Source organism: Sturnira hondurensis, unplaced genomic scaffold (genome assembly GCF_014824575.4).
Source record: "Sturnira hondurensis isolate 20B ecotype Veracruz unplaced genomic scaffold, ASM1482457v3 Scaffold0006496, whole genome shotgun sequence".
Lineage (NCBI taxonomy): Eukaryota > Metazoa > Chordata > Mammalia > Chiroptera > Phyllostomidae > Sturnira > Sturnira hondurensis.
Window position 1 is genome coordinate 18,541,316 of NW_028079127.1, and position 17,081 is coordinate 18,558,396.

Consider the following 17,081-nt stretch of genomic DNA (forward strand, 5'->3'; position numbering starts at 1 on the left):
TCATGAGTCTGCATCTGGCCTTTATCTCCCACTCTTCTCTGTCCAAATACCCCATAGGCTCTTGAATTCTCCCTTAGTAAATTTCCAGAGAAGGTTTCCCCAGGGCATCCCTAAAGAGGACCAATGCGGACACACCCCTCCCGTCTCTAGACCCTCACGTGGCAAAGTCCTGGTTAGCACTCTAGGACGCAGTGGTTAGACCCTCCAACTTGGCTGCCAAGGGGAGAACACACGCAGTGCGCATAAGATGCTTTGCAAACCCTGCCGGCAGCCATGACTGCACCCAACACCCAGCCACTCAGGGCCTAGTCAAGGCTGCCCCTGCAGGATGGGGCCCGACTGAGGACCAGCTGGCCTCAAGTCACCCTGACTCAGCTTCACTCTTCCCTCTGGAGCCTGGCAATGCAGCCCCCTTCAGGCAAGCAAAGGCAGGAGGAGGCCAGTGAACCACAGCAAGGCCAAGCCCCAGCTACTGGCCTGCCCTCTGTCCCCACCCCCAGCCCCACAAGTGCCACCCTGCTCTGCTCTAAGTTATATCCCTTTCGCCACCACCAGCCAAACAGCTGTGCACACAATTCCTGTATCAAACAACACTGCCTCCTGGAGTTTACATTTTATTTTACAAAAAGAGAAATAAAGAAAACTGATAGGCAGTTATACTGACTTACAATTGTTCTGTTTGCTTTTTTAAAAAAGTGACATGAAACACAAGTAAAAATAAATACGTCATAGAAACAGCCAGTTGCCCAGTCTCTGGGGCAGGAGCACCCGCCCTGCTGAGAGAGGAGGGAAGCCCTGACCACACCAGCAGCTAGAGCACCAGCCGCCACGTGCTCCTCAAAGCCAGGCGCAGGTCCCAGGCCTCAGGGGGCGTCCTGAGGAAAGAAGACGGAAAACCAAAGCCAGGTGCCAGGTCACTGGGGCCACCTCATCTCCCCCCTACTCCTTTCGGCAGCAATGTGGCCTTAGTGGTTATCCACTGCGACCCGCTCAACCCACCCGGACCCCCTTCCCCTGACCCCCCTGGAGAGGGTACAGGAAAAACCCAGTCTTGAGCAGGCTAAGGGGATTCTTCTGGTGAGTCCTCAGCCCACCCTGAGTAACACAACCAGACAACACTAAGTTTACACTCATGTGCACGGGCAGGCGAGTACATGTGCTTGCACACACACACACACGCACACACCCCTGGGCTGAGCTCTCTTCCAGGGGAGGGTCCTGGATCGGGTCACAGTATGAGGTCTCCCCTCTTCCAAACATTACCCCAGTAGTGGTAACAGAGCACCCACATCTCCCCCAGCCTCTGCCCTACAGACTCTGCAGCCCGCCTGGCCACCTCGCCCCAGGGCACCAGGTTACCAGAGCAAACAGGCCCACGAGAGAGGAAAGCAGCAGACTCAGGTCCCTGAAGAGCGAAGAAATTAGATGCTGCCTGCTTAGGAAGTTCATTGTAAGACGTGGGTATTCATAAAAGGCCCAAGGCCAAGCTAGTGGCACAGATAGACATGAAGAGGTGACAGTGGAATACACAGGGAGGAAGAAAAGCATCAGTAGGAAGGGAATGGAGTCTGGGGTGACAAATGGAGAGTGAAGCATTCTCAGACAGGCCTTGGGGTGTGGGTTCCCTGGGAAGTCGGCAGAGGGCCAGAAAGTCTCCTGGGGTCCACTGAGGACAGGGGCTTCTCTCTCAGGAGTCTGGGTTGGAGAAGAGCCCCTCAGCTGGGTGTAAAGGAGGCCATGGCTCAGAAGCGACAGACTGGTCTTCTGAGGAGTCATAGGGGAGTGGGAAACAGGAGGGATGGGGTCATGGCCAGGAACACAGGAGGAGGAATGTAAAGCCCCCAGAAGACCATCCGCATGGGATGAGGACTCAGTTCCAGAGCAGCACCAGGCTCGCACAGACTGAAGCAGAGGACCTCACTCTGCTGACAGCTTCAGGAGTGACCGTCCTGCCCGATGGCTCAAGTTTGGTCGAGTGTTTCAATCTATCCGTGAAACCTCACCCTTGCTTTGCTTCGGGCCCTGGAGTGGGGAACTCCACATTTAGAAGTGGACCACACCATACGAATTTCATAACTGACTTCTAGGGAAGAGAGTCCTGGGCACAGCAGGAGTTATCCTGAAGTCAGGAGATGACCAGAGAGAGGCCTATGCACAACCCCAGAGGGTGAGAACTAGCAAATATCCAGTCTGGAGAAGCAGATCTGATCCGACTTGGTTCACTCACTTCCTTGCTTAAGTGGCTGCTCTAATTTTTATCCACAAAGATACTAAGAAAAAGAAATCAAACAGCACTACAAATGGTAATCCTGAATCATTAAGTTGTACTATGTTCCCTAGGCTGAGGATTTAGGCTACACTAGTCAGATGGGGCTTAAGAAGCCTTTTAGAACTTTCTGTGGAAGGTGTGAGGGAAAATACCCAGGCCCGATCTCCTTCCATCGCCTTGCACCACTGTCCTGCCCTCATGCGGGCCTGCGGGGCTGCTGGAAGCCACCACCAAGTCCTTTTGACCAGAAGCCCTTCGAACAGGGTTCTTGGGCTGGGAGACACTTCCTGCCCCTCCAGCACAGGCCCCGGTCTGGTGCACATGGGCACTGCCTACCTGCACATAGGCAGGGGCAGCAGAGAAGTCAGGGAAGGGTTGCCATGTTCCTTAAAGGACAGAATGGAACCTCAGAAGTGATGGCATTCCGATTTTCCCTGATCCTACCCCCACCTGCCTAAAGAGCAGAACTGCACACATCACCTGGAGTCTTCTCTAGCCAGTCTGCCTCCCACACTACGGCCTCTCCCAAGTCAAAGCAAGACCCAGCTCCTGGCATCACCACGCCGAGAGCAGGCATGTGCTGCTCAGAATGCCCATCCACTTCCTGGTGCCTTCCAAAACCCATCCCTCCAGTGACTGGTTTCAACTCCATGCTGGGATAGCTTCTGGATTCTCAGAGCTTGCTGCTGTGATTGTCTAGAGGTGCGCACAGAAATACCCCTCCTTCCCCAATCACACGCACGCACACACACGCACGTGCACGAGTGCACACAGGCACCAGGGATCCCAGTGCTCCTGGGCCTTGGAGGCGTCCGCTGTAGCAGCCCAGGCAGCAAATGGGCTCTGTGAGCTGCAGACCCAGCCTAGCTCATTGCTACAGCACCGGCCTCACCCTGAAAGCCCACGCCAACTGAGTCCCTTCACCATCCAATCTTGGGCTGCATCTGAAAAAGAAAGCACTGGTTGGAACGGCTATTTTTAAATTATTAAAGTAATTTGCATAGCTAAATTGTAGATCTAAGGCTTCTATGAAGAGGAGAGTTAAGAGTCTGACAGGGTGCTTAAGGAAACAGAGAAAAAAGCGCCGTGAGTCCCACCTGCGGTGACTGGGCAGCGCGTGCACACATACACACAGCCCCGACGGCCACCTCCTGGTCTCTTCCCTGGGGACCACACCCAGAGTGTGTAAAGCCCTCCAGTGATGACCAGGAGCTGGTGCAAAGGTTGCGGAAGCAGCTACCGTGAGTGGCAACCTGACTAAGCCACCTTCAGGACTGGGACGATGCAGGGGCAGCAGCTGCCCAGTGAGCGGGACTCGGGGGCAGGCAGCGAAGCTCTGCAGACAAGGTTTGTGCATCACCAGGAGATGCCTCGCAGAGTCTCAGTCGTCGGAGTGGAGGGCAGGCGGGGACCCGAGAGACAGCCAGTGTTGGACGCCCCCTTCCCCGGCACTGGTAGCGAGAGGGGCTAGACCCAGAACACCTGTCGTGTACAGGTGGCTGCTGCGTTCTTCTAAGACAAAAGCCAGACTTAGGGCTCCTACAGAGGAAGGGCTCCTCCACGCTCCTTCAAAGAGGAGGAAGGTAGCAGACTTCGGGGCCACACCCGTCAGCCGATAGGCCCGACAGGAAATCAATGGTTTGTCCCGTCAACACAGTAGCCACCTGTACACAACATAGAGAGCCTGCCTCTAAGGTCGTCAAAGGAGGACTCAGCTCCAAACTTGGGGTGACCACTTACTTTCTAATAGCAAACTCCGTGACCCCCAGTTCCAGGGTCTGTGGCATGAGTCTCACACCCACTCATTCTCCAAGTAGTCACAGGCTCCCTGGCCTTCCTGAAAGGCCATTTCCTGGACACAGTTGCTCTGGGGAGGCTTTGGTCAAGCCTAGTGCTCCCGCCTCGGGCAGCTCACCACCCACGGGGGTTTATGCACCAGCAGCTAGGGGGTCTGGACTACCTTCACATGGCCCTTCCCATCTCCTACCTAATTCCCTACCTCAACCCCCCACCTAAAAAAAAAGACACATGAAAAGTCCAAATAATAAATAATTGCCCATAAGAAATAAATTAACATGGAGCTCCCTAACAGGGAAGGACAGGACAGGAAAGGCCACCAGGACAGGCAGTTGGGGGCTCAGCTCCATCCTTGAGAAGCATGTCTTTTCAGCGGCAACGCCATGGTCTCTCACTCACACTGCGCAGGGCCGCTCCTGCCCAGCTGGCACCAGCGTCTCACAGCCTGGAAGGGGGACCAGCTCCGAGACAGCCGGCGGAGGAGGTGGAGATTGCTGATGCCCACTTTCTTTCACCACTTCTCCTGAATTCTACGACGAACGTGCCTCTGAAAACCTGGGACTTGTACCCAGGCATGTCTCGCCCAGTGGGAAGGAATCTGGTTGTTTCCGTAGCTCCTCTCCTGGGCTCACCCCGAGGTTTGCACTAATAGTCGCCTGGAACCACCACACTCTGATTTCCATTTTTAAAGCAATTAATTCATTTTTAGTTTCCCCTTATCCATCCTTCCCTCCCTCCCCTCCCCCCCTTTGCCCCTGCTGTTACGTACACACACACACACACACACACACACACACACACACATGAACACACACGCACAAGCACACACACCTGGTCTGCTTCTTTCCCACCCCCTAAGAGGACTCCACTTCCCACGGAATCTGTCGGCTCTCCCTGCCCACCCTCCTTCCTTACCCTTTGCCCCCCTCCCCTCCCCTCCCCAGGCCAAGCTAAGTCACCAGGTAAGGCAGTCTCTTGGGAGGGGATAGTCCCAAAAACAGAAATGGGAAGTGAGCATCTACACTCTGACGGGCAAGCAAGTGAGCAGACGGCCAAGCAAGGCAGGCAGCGGGAAGAGGCAGGCCACCCGGCCCCGTGGTCCTGGTTTGGGTCCCTGACTCCCCACTGCTGCTGCGCCACTGGGGTTGTCGCCTCTTCTGTCAAACTGCAGCAGAGCCCTGCCACTGCGGTCAGTCGCCTTCTTTGTCCTCTTCCCGCTCCCTCCTGCCAAGCACCCTCTTCTCAGAAAGCCCAGATCGCTGCCTTCCCACTGGTGGGTACCTGTCGGGGGCCCGAGTGAGGTACAGAGGGGCTCCCCAGCTACTTCCCGGTGACCTCTATCACGTCATCGTCCTTGTCCTCATCGTCATTGGAGCTGAACCCCACCTCAGCAACCTCATGAGAGTCAAATGGAGGCACCCGGGATGGGAGGAGCCCGCCCGCTGGGTAGCCTGTGTGTGAGGACACGTAGCCTGGGTAGACAGACACGCCCCGGGAAAGGTCGCTGGGCAGGAGAGGGGAAGGGAAAGGCGCAAACATCCTCGGCTCGGACAGGAGTGGCTGCGAGAACGGGAGTGAGTAGCTGGGGAGCATCCCTGGAACGGGGGCGTTGAGCATGAAGGAGGGGTTGCTGGCAGTGACTGAGGTAGCCGTGGAAGAGGAGCTGACGGGGCCTGTTTGCACCAGGGGGTCAGTAGTCACTGGAAACACCAGGCGGGCGTCTGCCAGCAAATTGGACAGCTGGTAGTAGGAGGGGGCGCTGCCCATAAGCAGCGAGTTCTCCCCGGCCTGGGAGGTGAAGGGCGGGGCGAGGTCGTGGTTTAAGGAGACGGGTGGCATGGCCAACCCGCCCGACACTGGGTACCCGTGTCCGTACGGCGGCGTGGGGGCTGGCAGATGGCCCCTCCTGGACCGCCGGCGGGCTGACTCCTGGGCAGCAGGCGGCGTGACCGACTTTCGCTTGTGGCCCCTTAAGTCCAGCACCGGGTGCCTCTCCCCACAGGGGTCTCTGGTCACCAGGAGGGAACTACTGAGGCAATGCCCCCCGTGCCGAGGCTCGGTCCCCAGGGCAGTTCCAGGCACAGCACTGCCGTCCACCAGTGGGGCCGGGGGGCCAGGCAAGGCGGCATGGGAGCTCGGGGAGCTCTGGCGGGACTCCCGGGCAGCAGCCGCGTCTGCGTACTGCTGGAGCTCACTGATGATCTCTGGGCTGTCCGGAGAGACGGGCCTGGCCAGCCCCTCGGGGTCCGGGGCTTTGGGTGATGAGGCACTGTGTCTGCCATTGCTTGTAGACTCGAGAGAAGGCCCCTGGGAACCTGGGGACAAAATGCAGGTCACTGAGAATCAGGATAGCCAGGGAGAGGAGGAGGAGATGGGAAAAACCTACATGAAAAGAAGAACCCCATCCTGTGGCCCCCAAATTCAGTCTGGTGTCCAAATGACACCACTTGGTTAACTTTTCCCAGTCACACAGAGAGAAACCCTCTGATCGAGGCAGCAAGTCCATCTGTGACAAAACACGCGACTCCTTTCTACCCTGTCCCCCAATCTGCAAAACTCTGCCAAGGAGAACTGAAGCCTGTGAGATAATGGACATGAAGCGCTAAATGACCGTTCTTCTAGGTAGACCAGAATGGAGAAAAGAGGGAAATCCAGTTACCAAAGCCACCCACCCCGGCTCAAAACCCAAATGGCACCCATGGCCGTGGAACTGGCAGACACTGAATACGGCCTGCACAGCGGGGGGAGTAGGTGGAACTGTGGAACTGTTCACTCTTTCTGAGGATGATAAGGGGGGGTTGCGCTAGGAGGAGAATGTCCTTGACCTTAGGAGATGTGTGTTGAAATATTTTGGGGTAAAGATGACATGATGTCTTCCATTTACAAATAGTTCAAATAATAGGAAAGGAGAGACAAAGCACGTTCACGAGGAAACTGACAGTCACTGGACCTAGGTGCAGGCAATAGGGGAGCTGCCCGCGCCCGTCAGTGCCTGCAACGGTCTCTGCAGCGATTCCGGGCACCAGCAGGCTGGCGCTCACGTCTCACGGAGGGCGGGTGAGAACCGCTCCCACGGCAGGGAGCCCGCAAGAGCTCCTCCCTGGTCCCGGGCCACACACACTCTTTGACCTGACAACCAGCCCCACTGCTAGGAACGTACCCTTTAGAGACACTAGGTGTCTGTGAGCCAGCACTGTAGTGGTGGAGCCTGACAACTGGACTGTCGCAGGACCGGGGACGTCGGAATACATGGTGCTACTACTCCCACCTACGGGCATCCTGTGCAAACCCTCCATGTGCCACCTCTAAGGAAATGCTGCGGACCGTGCCTGGGGCTATATTAGTGGGCAGAAAAGGCCTACACCGTGCATCACAGTAAATCAGCACGCACTTTAAAAATACAAAGAAAAGCTGTGCCCGTGTGTTTTTATCCAGACAGACCCCACACATCCCTGTACCGTGTGCGAGTGTACAGAGCGTCTCTGACAACGGCAAATATGACTCGGATGGCAGGGGGAATGGCGGGAGGAAAACTTCCTTCTCACTTTACTCCTCTTTGTACCTTTTGAATTGTGAACCACTATAGACATTTCTGCTCAAAAACGAAACTAATTACAAGTGAAACTCAAAGAAGCCAAACAAAAAGAAGTGCTCAGTAGGCCAATGGCAGACAAACGCACTGTACCTGAGGCTGCCACCCGACCGTCTTCAGGAGCCTTGGGTTTGCCAGTGGCTCGGACAGCAAAGATACGCCCGTCGCTGGTGCGGATGTACGTCCCTAACAAACACGGGAAGACTGTTAGCGGCAGACAAGCCACACGGGGAGCTCTGGGAAGCTCCAGGCCCAGCACTGCGGGCAGGCTCTAAAGTGAGAGCTCACACCCTCTCTCAAGATGTCTAAAATGAGCAGTGGGGCGACTGAGCTGCAGCCCAGTTGTGACCCCTCAAACACTGACTGCACCAGTGCCATGGTCAGGCCCTGTTCCAGACCCTGACCCTGGCCAGGAGAGACCACAGTCACACCAGAAAACATAAGGAAGGTTTAAATGCAATGAAGGAAGTACAAGGGGGGTACCCAAATAAAGCAAGAATTTATTTATTGTGTATTTATTTTATGTGTTTAAACTTCAGTCACCTTCCAAATACTCTCCATTTGATGTAATATACCTACCAAGACCTTTTTCCCATGGCTCAAAACAGTTTTTGAACTTGTCCATTTTGATGCCTTCTAATGCTTCTGCCGATTTTTGTTTTACCTTTTCCACGTCAGCAAAACATTTCCCTTTGAGGACTCTTTTCATCCAAGGAAACAAAAAAAGTCCCACAGACTTTTTTGTGGGCGAGATCGGGTGACTAGGGAGGGTCAGGCATGGGGGTCATGCCATTTAGGTCAAAAACTGCTGAATACTCCATGGTGTGAGCAGGTGTGCTCCTAAATCACCCATCCAAAAAAAAAAAAAAAATCACTGAAGCCGAATGCAGCCTCTCACAGCAACACCAGCTGGTGCATCGATCCAGGTGGGTTCCTGAAACACTCACCTAGTAGGGGAAGCCCGTGCTACAAGGGGCCTGTCCTCCAGCAGATAATTTGTTTTTTGGATCCCTCTCATAAATGGGGTGCTGTGAAAGTGAACCAGGTGCTCTGGCCTGGGTCCTCCTCTTGGCCTGGAAGGAAGAAGCCTTGTGGCCTCAGTAACCTCTCCGCTGGCAGGTATAAACCCCAGACCTGCGTTCTCCTGCGCAGCACTGAGCTACCTTCCCTGTCTTGGGTCTGTCTTTTGATCGACCTCCTGGAAAGGCAGGGCTGCCTCTGGGCCAGAGACCAGCAGCCCTTCTCTCCCGAGGCTGTCGGCACTGCTGGCTCTGTGAGCTGCGGGGTCTCTCCTGCAGCCACCCGACCGTGCAGCACAAAGGCAGCTGGCGCGGCTGTGATCGGAACCCTTCCTTCACGGGTGTTGAGATGTGAATTTCACCTGAAATGTGAATTTCAGCCAACTGAACATGAAAACCCATTCTTGGCTCACAGGAGAGGAACAGGAAGCAGACTAGATTTGGCGGAGGGACCAGCTGGGGTTTGCCGTTTACCAGCCCCTGCCCTGGGCTAGAGGAGCACAGCAGGTGGGCAAGCAGATCTCCTGTGCATCCTGTGTTTTGTGGCATCTTTTCCCTGAGCCAAAAGGCTCTCTGGCCCAACAGAGGTGAGGACAGCATCTCCTTTCTAAACAAAGAGCCTCAGGGAGCCTCAAAGAGTAAAGGCTGATATGAAAGACAGGCTTTGATACCGTCCTGACAATGTCCAGCCCAGGTTTCTCATCCTAGCAGTCTCCTCTCCCTTTGTAAGGGTCCAAGGCAGGGGACTCGCCAAATTACCACACCTGGGAATTCTGTCACGCAACCCACGTATGTTAAACTCATGCAGCCGCCCAAGGCATTTCCGAGTCAGAGACCTTCTACCCCGCTCCAAACCAGCAGGCGAGGTGGTGCAATAACATACGTGTTGGCTGATGACCCTTTCCACAGCTCTTTCCCTTTGACTCTGAGCGGCCTGTGTGCAGTGTGCTAGACGTTATGCTCTTGATTGCTGTAGCATTCATTTCAAAGACATCCATCTCAAATACACAAACGGCCAGCTGTATGACACAACTACTAGCTAAACAACTGGCTAAGGAAGGGGCGGCCCCCACCCATGAAGGCTCCTTTTAGAAAGCCCAGGGTAACCTAGACACCGTACCCTGGGTGACCCTGCCCTTCCCTGCTAGTACTCCGATATCCACTCTTATGAGGGGAACCCAGAAAACCCAGAATTACTTCTGGAGGGTGGCCCCTTGTAGCACAGGCTTCCCCCACTAGGTGAGTGTTCTAGGAACCCACCTGGATCAGTGTACCAGCTGGCGTTGTTGTGAGAGGCTGTGTTTGGCTTCAGTGAATTTTTTTTGAAGACTCTTTCACCATGTGCACCCATTTCATGATGGGTGAGTTACGAGCGCATCTGCCCACCCTGTTGAGTGTCCAGCACTTTTTGACCCAAATGGCATGACCCCTGTGCCCCACCCTTTCTATTCACCCAATCTCACCCCAAGGGACTTTTTTTGTTTCCCGGATGAAAAGTCCTCAAAGGGAAACAGTTTGCCCATATGGAAGATGAAACAAAAACCAGAAGAAGCACTAAAAGGCTTCAAAATCCACAAGTTCAAAAACTTTTGAGCAGTGGAAAAATGTCTCAACAGGTGTATTACATCAAATGGAAAGTATCTGGAAGGTGACCAGAGTTAAAAACATGTAAAACTAAATACACAGTACTTTATAAACAAATTCTAGGTTTTTATTTTTGGGTGCCCCTGTATGTTTTAAGACCGATGAAGACGGACCCCAGTCTTGGACCTGGATAAAGGCGGAGGAGACCCAGGTGCTCTCTTGCTCCCCCCCCCCCCGTGACCTGTGGGCCAGGCCCTGGAGCATAGTTGTGCCCTCCAGGGCCCGTGAGCACTGAGCCTGCATTTGCAGAGGTCCCTGACGTGTGGTACAATTGTGATACTCGCAAGGGCTGGCTGGGCCACAGCGCTGCCTCTGGGGAAATGTCCATGTGGGTTCCCACAGGCAGTACAGGACCAGGTGAGTCAGGCATTCCAAGCCGACTTTCACTAGGCTAAGATGGACCCAGAACACAGAGTCTATCCAAACCTGCCCCAAATTCTCCATAAAAACAATGTTAAAACACAGGAATATGGGGACCCTAACTCCTTTCTTTTGAGCCACTGACGGCCCGTGGGCCTGTCCCCATCCTGCTAAGCTCCTGGAAGGTCATCCTCCTGTGCTCCCCCCATGCCCAGCCCCCGTTTCCAGCGGGGCGGCCCTGGCCGAGCGCCCACCTTTCGTCCCGCGGATGATGTGGATGCTCTCCCCGGCGTGGATCCGGGCCTGCACGGCTGTGCAGCTGTTGAGTCCGGGAATAACGATATCTAGTGAAGACACAGACCTCAGATTTAGATCACATGGGGCCTGACGAGAGCAGGGAAGGACACCGGAGCCCGCGCTCGCCCGTTCCTCCGTGGTTTCTCTGAAGCCTCTCACGGAGCAGAGGTCAGACAGAACCCAGGGAGGCCAAGCAAGCGGGTCCTCTTCCAACTGTCTAAATAAGAAATACCGTGTAAAAAAGGAACTTTCTAGAACTCTCAACATTGCCTCCGGTCAATTTCCCCTGAATTAATTAAAAATTCAGAGGTTGTGGTTTAGAAAAAGTTCTGGTTCAAATGGTTATTTCTGCGTAGCTTTCCCTCCTCCCTGAGCTATCTGCATGCATCAGCCCCACACCACTTCAGGCACCACGCGACCTCACCCTGCTTCCTGCCGCCACTGCCGCACACCCAGATAGGGAATGAAGAGGGTTCTCGAGAACTGGCAGAGACCGCGGACTTGGAAGAGGCTCTCTTTTAGAGAAGCGCTTCCTTCCCAAGGACCCTGAAACGCAGGGCCAATCACAGGGTGGACGGGCTGCGCCCCCCTCCCTACCCCTGGTCCGCCCTGCTCCATCCAGGTCAGATTCACAAAGAAAGAAGCAAGTGATGCTCAGACTTTCCAACGCAGCAGGGAGACCGAGAGCCAGCCTTGATGCTCAGCTCACCCTACCGTCAGGTGGGGCTCCACACACTCACGCCTCTTGGAAGACTGACCCTATGTCCCTGTGACCTCACCACCACCTCTGCGTGGCCTGGAGTCTGTCCCACCCACCACTTTCAAGGAGACCTAGTTCCATGTTATTATTATGACGATTATTTCATTAGAGTGCAAATCCCTCAAGATCGGGCACTGTTGTCTTCTCTGTTTTTACCCACAATGCCAGGGTAGCAAGGCCGAGGATTCACAGGTGTTTAATGAATAATAAAATTCCTGAATGAGCAAAGAAATGTGAAAAGGGACAGTCGCTTAGAAGAGAAGCCAGGAGTTCCCAACCTGTGGTGGTGACCACCTTCTGCACCAGGACCCCAGCACGCTGCAGGTAGTTGATCGGGAAGTTCATAGCTGGGCTTGTGCCAGAGGCGCAGCTGACGCTGCCTCCCAGCGGGACGTGCCGGGGCATCATGGGGATGGGGGTGGACTGCACGGGGCGGACACTGGCCACAGGCTTCTCGTCGCCCTTCAGGGTCGGCTGCCTAGGGGAGAAAGATAATTGCACTCAGCGAGGTCGGCACAGCGCCTGTCCTGCGGAGCCCTGAGCCCCTTGAGATGGCCCCTCTCTCCAGCCTTGGGTGTTGCTCCAAGGAGCACCAGAGGAACCTACAGGACAGGGCCAATTCAAAGGATGACAGTGACACAGGGCTAAGACAACGCGGAGACAGCGAGGCGGCGAAGGTGATGCCCCTCAGGGTCTAGGGAGTCAGACGCCGGCGGAACGACACCATTGTGGAAATGGGAGGTGACGTCTACTCCTCCAGAGTTCACACTGTCAGTCTACACACACTAGGAAGTGGGCCTCGGGGTCGGGGAGGTGCAGAGACGCAGCACGGGAGGAAGAGCTCGTCAGGGCACAGTGCGTGCTAACTTCAAGATGAAGGGGCAAGGCCACGGGATGCCACACGTTCAGGTGAACTTGAGAAGCCACCTGTCCAACCCTGACTGTCTTTACTCTCTGAAGCTTCAAGTATCAGTAAGTGATGCAGATACCCTCTCTTCTCTGTGTTACTTTTCAGGGGGACCCCCTGGGGCCAGTCTCCACAGCACCCCTCTAATCACAACCATCCAAAAAGCAGTAGCAGCAGCCAAAACGCTGTGTGCAGGAGCCAGGCTTCTAACAGGCCTGTGCCTGGGCCAGCCTGAGCCCTAGCTGGGTGTGTCCTGCTACCCATACGCCACCATGTTACCCCAGGGCCAGTGGCACATTCCTCATGCCTCCACTTTCCTTTGACTGGAAGAAGGTACCCTGAGAAAGTTGCTCCTGACTTAAGATTTTTGAAATTAAGTTCCACCTGTAAGCTTTCTGAAATCTGCATCTTTGGTCTTTAGTCCTAGGAAGCTGACCTCCTCGGACTGATGCTCTGCCCATCTGACGAAGGACACCTAGGGCAGCGCCCTGGGCCTTGTGGATGCCCATGTTCCCAGGGAGGCCAGACAGCGCAGCCGGCTCAGCAGATCGGGGCCCATTTCTTCGATGGCTGCCCAGGGTAGCTGTGCAGGAACTAGGGCCCTGGCCAGATGTCAACGGGACTTTTCCCAGGATCAAGTTGGAAGGGTAACAGGAATGTAGTCCAAGCCCCATCCTCTGCAGGGCCTGAGGAGAGGAATTTGGTGGAAGGCTCCCTCACATGCACCCAGACAGGATAAGCCATCAGCGGGGTCACGGTATGTACAACTCATCAAAGGCCCTGAATGGCTGGGCCGGAGCGGCCGCTCACATCGCCTCACAGCCCAGCCCACTTGCCAGGTCTCCCCTGACATGGCTTTTCTCCACGGGGCTCAGGCTTAGTCCATTCCTACGGTTACACAGAGGAGTGAAAAGAGGAGAGTGGGACAAGAGCGGAGAACATTCACAGGCAACAGCACCTGGGGAACGGCACACGAATACAGTCTGGAGGCTGGAGAGAGTGATTTTCTCCCTGAAGCATCTCGTACATAAAAAGAGCAAATTTACTCGCCAAAATGAGAGTCTCGTGTGAAACATCACATGGTTTCAGTTCCTCTGAAACCTCATTTGGCAAGGTTTTTTTTCACATGCACTCATCATAAGGAATAAAAGTTTCAAACCTATTCCACTCAAAATAATGGCCTTTAATTCAAGATAATTAAGTTAAAAATGAAACCATCGATTAAGCAGCCAAACTAGTAAGGATTATGAGGTATTTCGTCTTAAAAATGAAAAAAAAATTAAGCACAGATAACTGTTCTGTAATGTTCTTTACAACACACCTCTTTCCACTAGGCAATTGGCTTTCATCCTGTTCATATTCTGAACAGTTCTAGAAGCAGTGCTGAAGAAAAAGGTTTTTCGCTCGGGACTATGGCACAGCCACAGAATGAAATCCCCTTAGGAGAAACAGAATGCATTGCCTGCAATCCAAGACCCATAAAGACCTGGCCTTCACCCTTGAATTTCAGTGCTAAGCAAGGTCTAGGACCAAGATGCTACAGAAAGGATATGGCTATGGGGGCGGGGCTGGGCCCCTGTTTTGGGAAGCTGCACCTCCCAGGAATCCAAAAGGATTCAAAAGGACCCTCCCGAGTCATTAGACCAGCCGCTCGTTCTTCTAGCCAGAGCCACTTAGAACACTAGGGCTACCGGACCGCGTGGACACCTCGTCCAAGAGCAGGACCTATCAGTGCTCAGCAGCCAAGAGCCGGCTGCAGTCTGTCCCTTCACTTAAACAACGCGCTGTGGGGAGGCTGGGCCTGGCCCCGTGGCAGCCCTTCTCCCTGGTCAGTGACTCACCAGCTTCTCTGACTGAAGGCGGGGATGCTGGTCAGGCTCTGGTCACTGGCAGGGTAATACTGCGCGTACGAGGGGCGGGTGTACGGGACAGATGTGCGTTTGTCCTCCTCATAGCTTTTCTTCGCTGCCTTCTTCTCTGCCTTGGTCAGCTTGTGATCCTTTCGGTTAAGGAGCAATGACTCGTGCTCAAAAGGCTCCTGAGGACACACGAGGACACTGACTTAATTACCGGTCTTTGTGCCAACATAAAGGACACACAGGAGCCTTACTATGATATGAAGAAGGGGCTGGCCATCCCCAGCACCAGCAGAAAGCCCACTCACAGACAACTGGCAGGTGCACTGCCCCACTGTTGAGAGGACGGCCATGGGTCGAACCCAGCACTGGCTTTAGACAGCCCAAGTCTACCTTCCATGTCAAAAGGGATGAGAGTTCAGAGAGTGAACAGACTACAGTAGTTTCAGAATTTTCCACTGCTCTTTCTGCTGGGAAAACACAGCAGCCAACAGGCTCCACATGGCCAAGCCCAGCGGAGTTCAAGTTGCCTGCGTGACACAAAAGTTCTGGTGAAGAAAACAAGCCCTACAGATAAGCCGCCTCTGCTGTAGACTGTTGTTTGGAGACCTCACACATGCAGGTTCCTACCTTGGTGATGAGGTGAGGGTACTTCAGACAGGCAAGCTGCAGGACTGGCTCCTTGATCCCCTTTACGTTCAAAGATGTTTGGGGAGCCGGCTCCTTCTCAACAAAGTGCAGTAGGTTCTCTACCTCCTTCCGGGTGAAGTTCAGCATTGGGTTGAGATCGTCCACCACCCGATCTAGAAGGGAGAAGACATGCAGAAAGTCAGTACATGGCAAAGAAGACTGCGAAAGCCCAGTGACAAAGATGGGCATTAACTGTCACTAGTCCCTAAACCACCTCAGGCCCCTCCACATCTGAAAGCCCAAGACGTGGCCTGAGGCCCTGGTGAAATGGAAATACCGTAGAAGCCTGCATAACTAGCTTGTGGCAACAAGCTTGGCTCTTATCACCAAACCCACCTTCAACAAGCTGAGGTCCATCTCTCGTAAGCAATTATTTTAATTGGAATGAGACTGAAGGAATCGCCGCCTTCCTCTAATTGAAAGCCTACCTGTGTTCGCACAGCCTCCCCCTCCCGGTTCCCCTTGACATAGTAAAGATGGCAGCCTACATATGTTTGTCTCCGAGCCTGGAAGATGGCCCACCTGACATGCCCTGCTTGGAAATCTGACGGTCATAGATCTTCTTTTCGAGGGTGAAGTCAGCCACAAGGCGGTAGATGTGACAGGGCTTTTTCTGGCCATAACGGTATACCCGACACACGGCCTGTGCATCGTGGCAAGGGTTCCAGGAAGCATCAAACACCACCACTCGGTTGGCACCGATCAGATTCACGCCCAAGCATCCGGCCCTTTGAAACACAAACCAACAATCACAGAGCCTTCAGTTTTAAAGACGGTTTTCAAATCAGTTTTACCCCTCTGTGACTTCCGCCCCAATGCGGTCCTTTCTGTCCTAAGCGCAACGTCCTGGCAGGTTCTGCAGTCCTGCTGATGAATGCAGTATGTCCTGAAGCACTGAGAAGGCGGCCCTGAGTGCCTGACAGCGCAGCAAGAAGGCCCACTCTCCACCTCGCTGTGATGAATGTGATGCACCTGGCGAGGGGCAACGTGGGCTTAGTCTAACAGCTCAGGGGGCTGACTCGGCCTCGCCCTATCAGGGGCATCCTGATCGTGGAAGGCAGCACGGATTTTGAGCTGCTTGGCATGAGGCAAACAGGGCTGCCAGCCTTTTAAGTTACACTGCACTTCTTACTTTCAAAAGCACTTTCACATTCATCACATTGTCTCAAAACACTCCGAGAGAAAAACTAATTACCACTATTAACAAATGTCTCAAAGAACTGATTGTCACCATCACTCTTCTAATAAACTCCCTTTTGGTCTCCGCCTTTCACTTCAAATACAAGCCACAGACCCAAGCAGAGTTCTTCTGACAGAGACTGGACGAGCCTTTAGGGCACCTGCCCATGCAGCCAGCCACCCTGAACAGAGCCCTGACCTCCCCTCCCAGGGTCCACTCACCTTGTGGAGAGAAGGAAGAGCCAGGTGGTGAGGTTGCTGGGATCGTTGAACTGATTAATGAGCCGCTCCCTCTCAAAGGCGGGGGTGCTGCCATCCAGCCCTAGGGCAGCAGGAGAACCACAGAAGTGGACAGATGAAGGCAGGGGCACACAGCTAAACTACCAGGCAAATGTGTTTTAAAAACAAAACAAATGACACACTACAGTGCTTAGCTTTTGCCCCCAGACACTACATGGTCTACCACGGACCCAGGGTTCTGTAATTTAAACCCCCAGGTGACCCTTATGTACAACAAGGGCTATGAACTATGTTTCTCCCGTTAGCATCTTGGGGCAGTTCTGAGGCCAAGGTTCCTAGATGTAGGCTGCATAGGAGTCACCCTAAATATATAGATGCTCGGTAGGCCCTGGCTCAGGCGACCTCTCTGCCTTAGTGCTGTGAATCCCGACAAGTACAGATAGATCAAGGGTTTGTGTTCGATACGATGCT

The 17,081-nt window shown here is 54.1% G+C and overlaps 1 protein-coding gene across 3 annotated transcripts in view; it reads right to left on the reverse strand.

Annotated features, from left to right (window-relative positions):
• Positions 1 to 603: 603 nt before the first annotated feature.
• Positions 604 to 17,081, reverse strand: part of RAD54L2 (RAD54 like 2) — an 85,603-nt gene continuing 69,125 nt past the window's right edge. The window contains exons 15-23 of one of the 3 annotated variants that reach the window (XM_037049596.1): positions 16,593 to 16,692; positions 15,714 to 15,919; positions 15,132 to 15,304; positions 14,487 to 14,683; positions 12,017 to 12,216; positions 10,936 to 11,025; positions 7,752 to 7,844; positions 5,348 to 6,381; positions 604 to 3,213 (exon numbers count right to left, since the gene is read on the reverse strand). In XM_037049596.1, the coding sequence (XP_036905491.1) occupies positions 5,387 to 6,381; positions 7,752 to 7,844; positions 10,936 to 11,025; positions 12,017 to 12,216; positions 14,487 to 14,683; positions 15,132 to 15,304; positions 15,714 to 15,919; positions 16,593 to 16,692 (2,054 nt within the window). In that variant the 3' untranslated portion in view covers positions 604 to 3,213; positions 5,348 to 5,386. Of the gene's footprint in view, positions 3,214 to 4,853; positions 6,382 to 7,751; positions 7,845 to 10,935; positions 11,026 to 12,016; positions 12,217 to 14,486; positions 14,684 to 15,131; positions 15,305 to 15,713; positions 15,920 to 16,592; positions 16,693 to 17,081 lie in introns of those variants that run through there. The other 2 variants (XM_037049595.1, XM_037049597.1) reach the window with 2 other exon arrangements.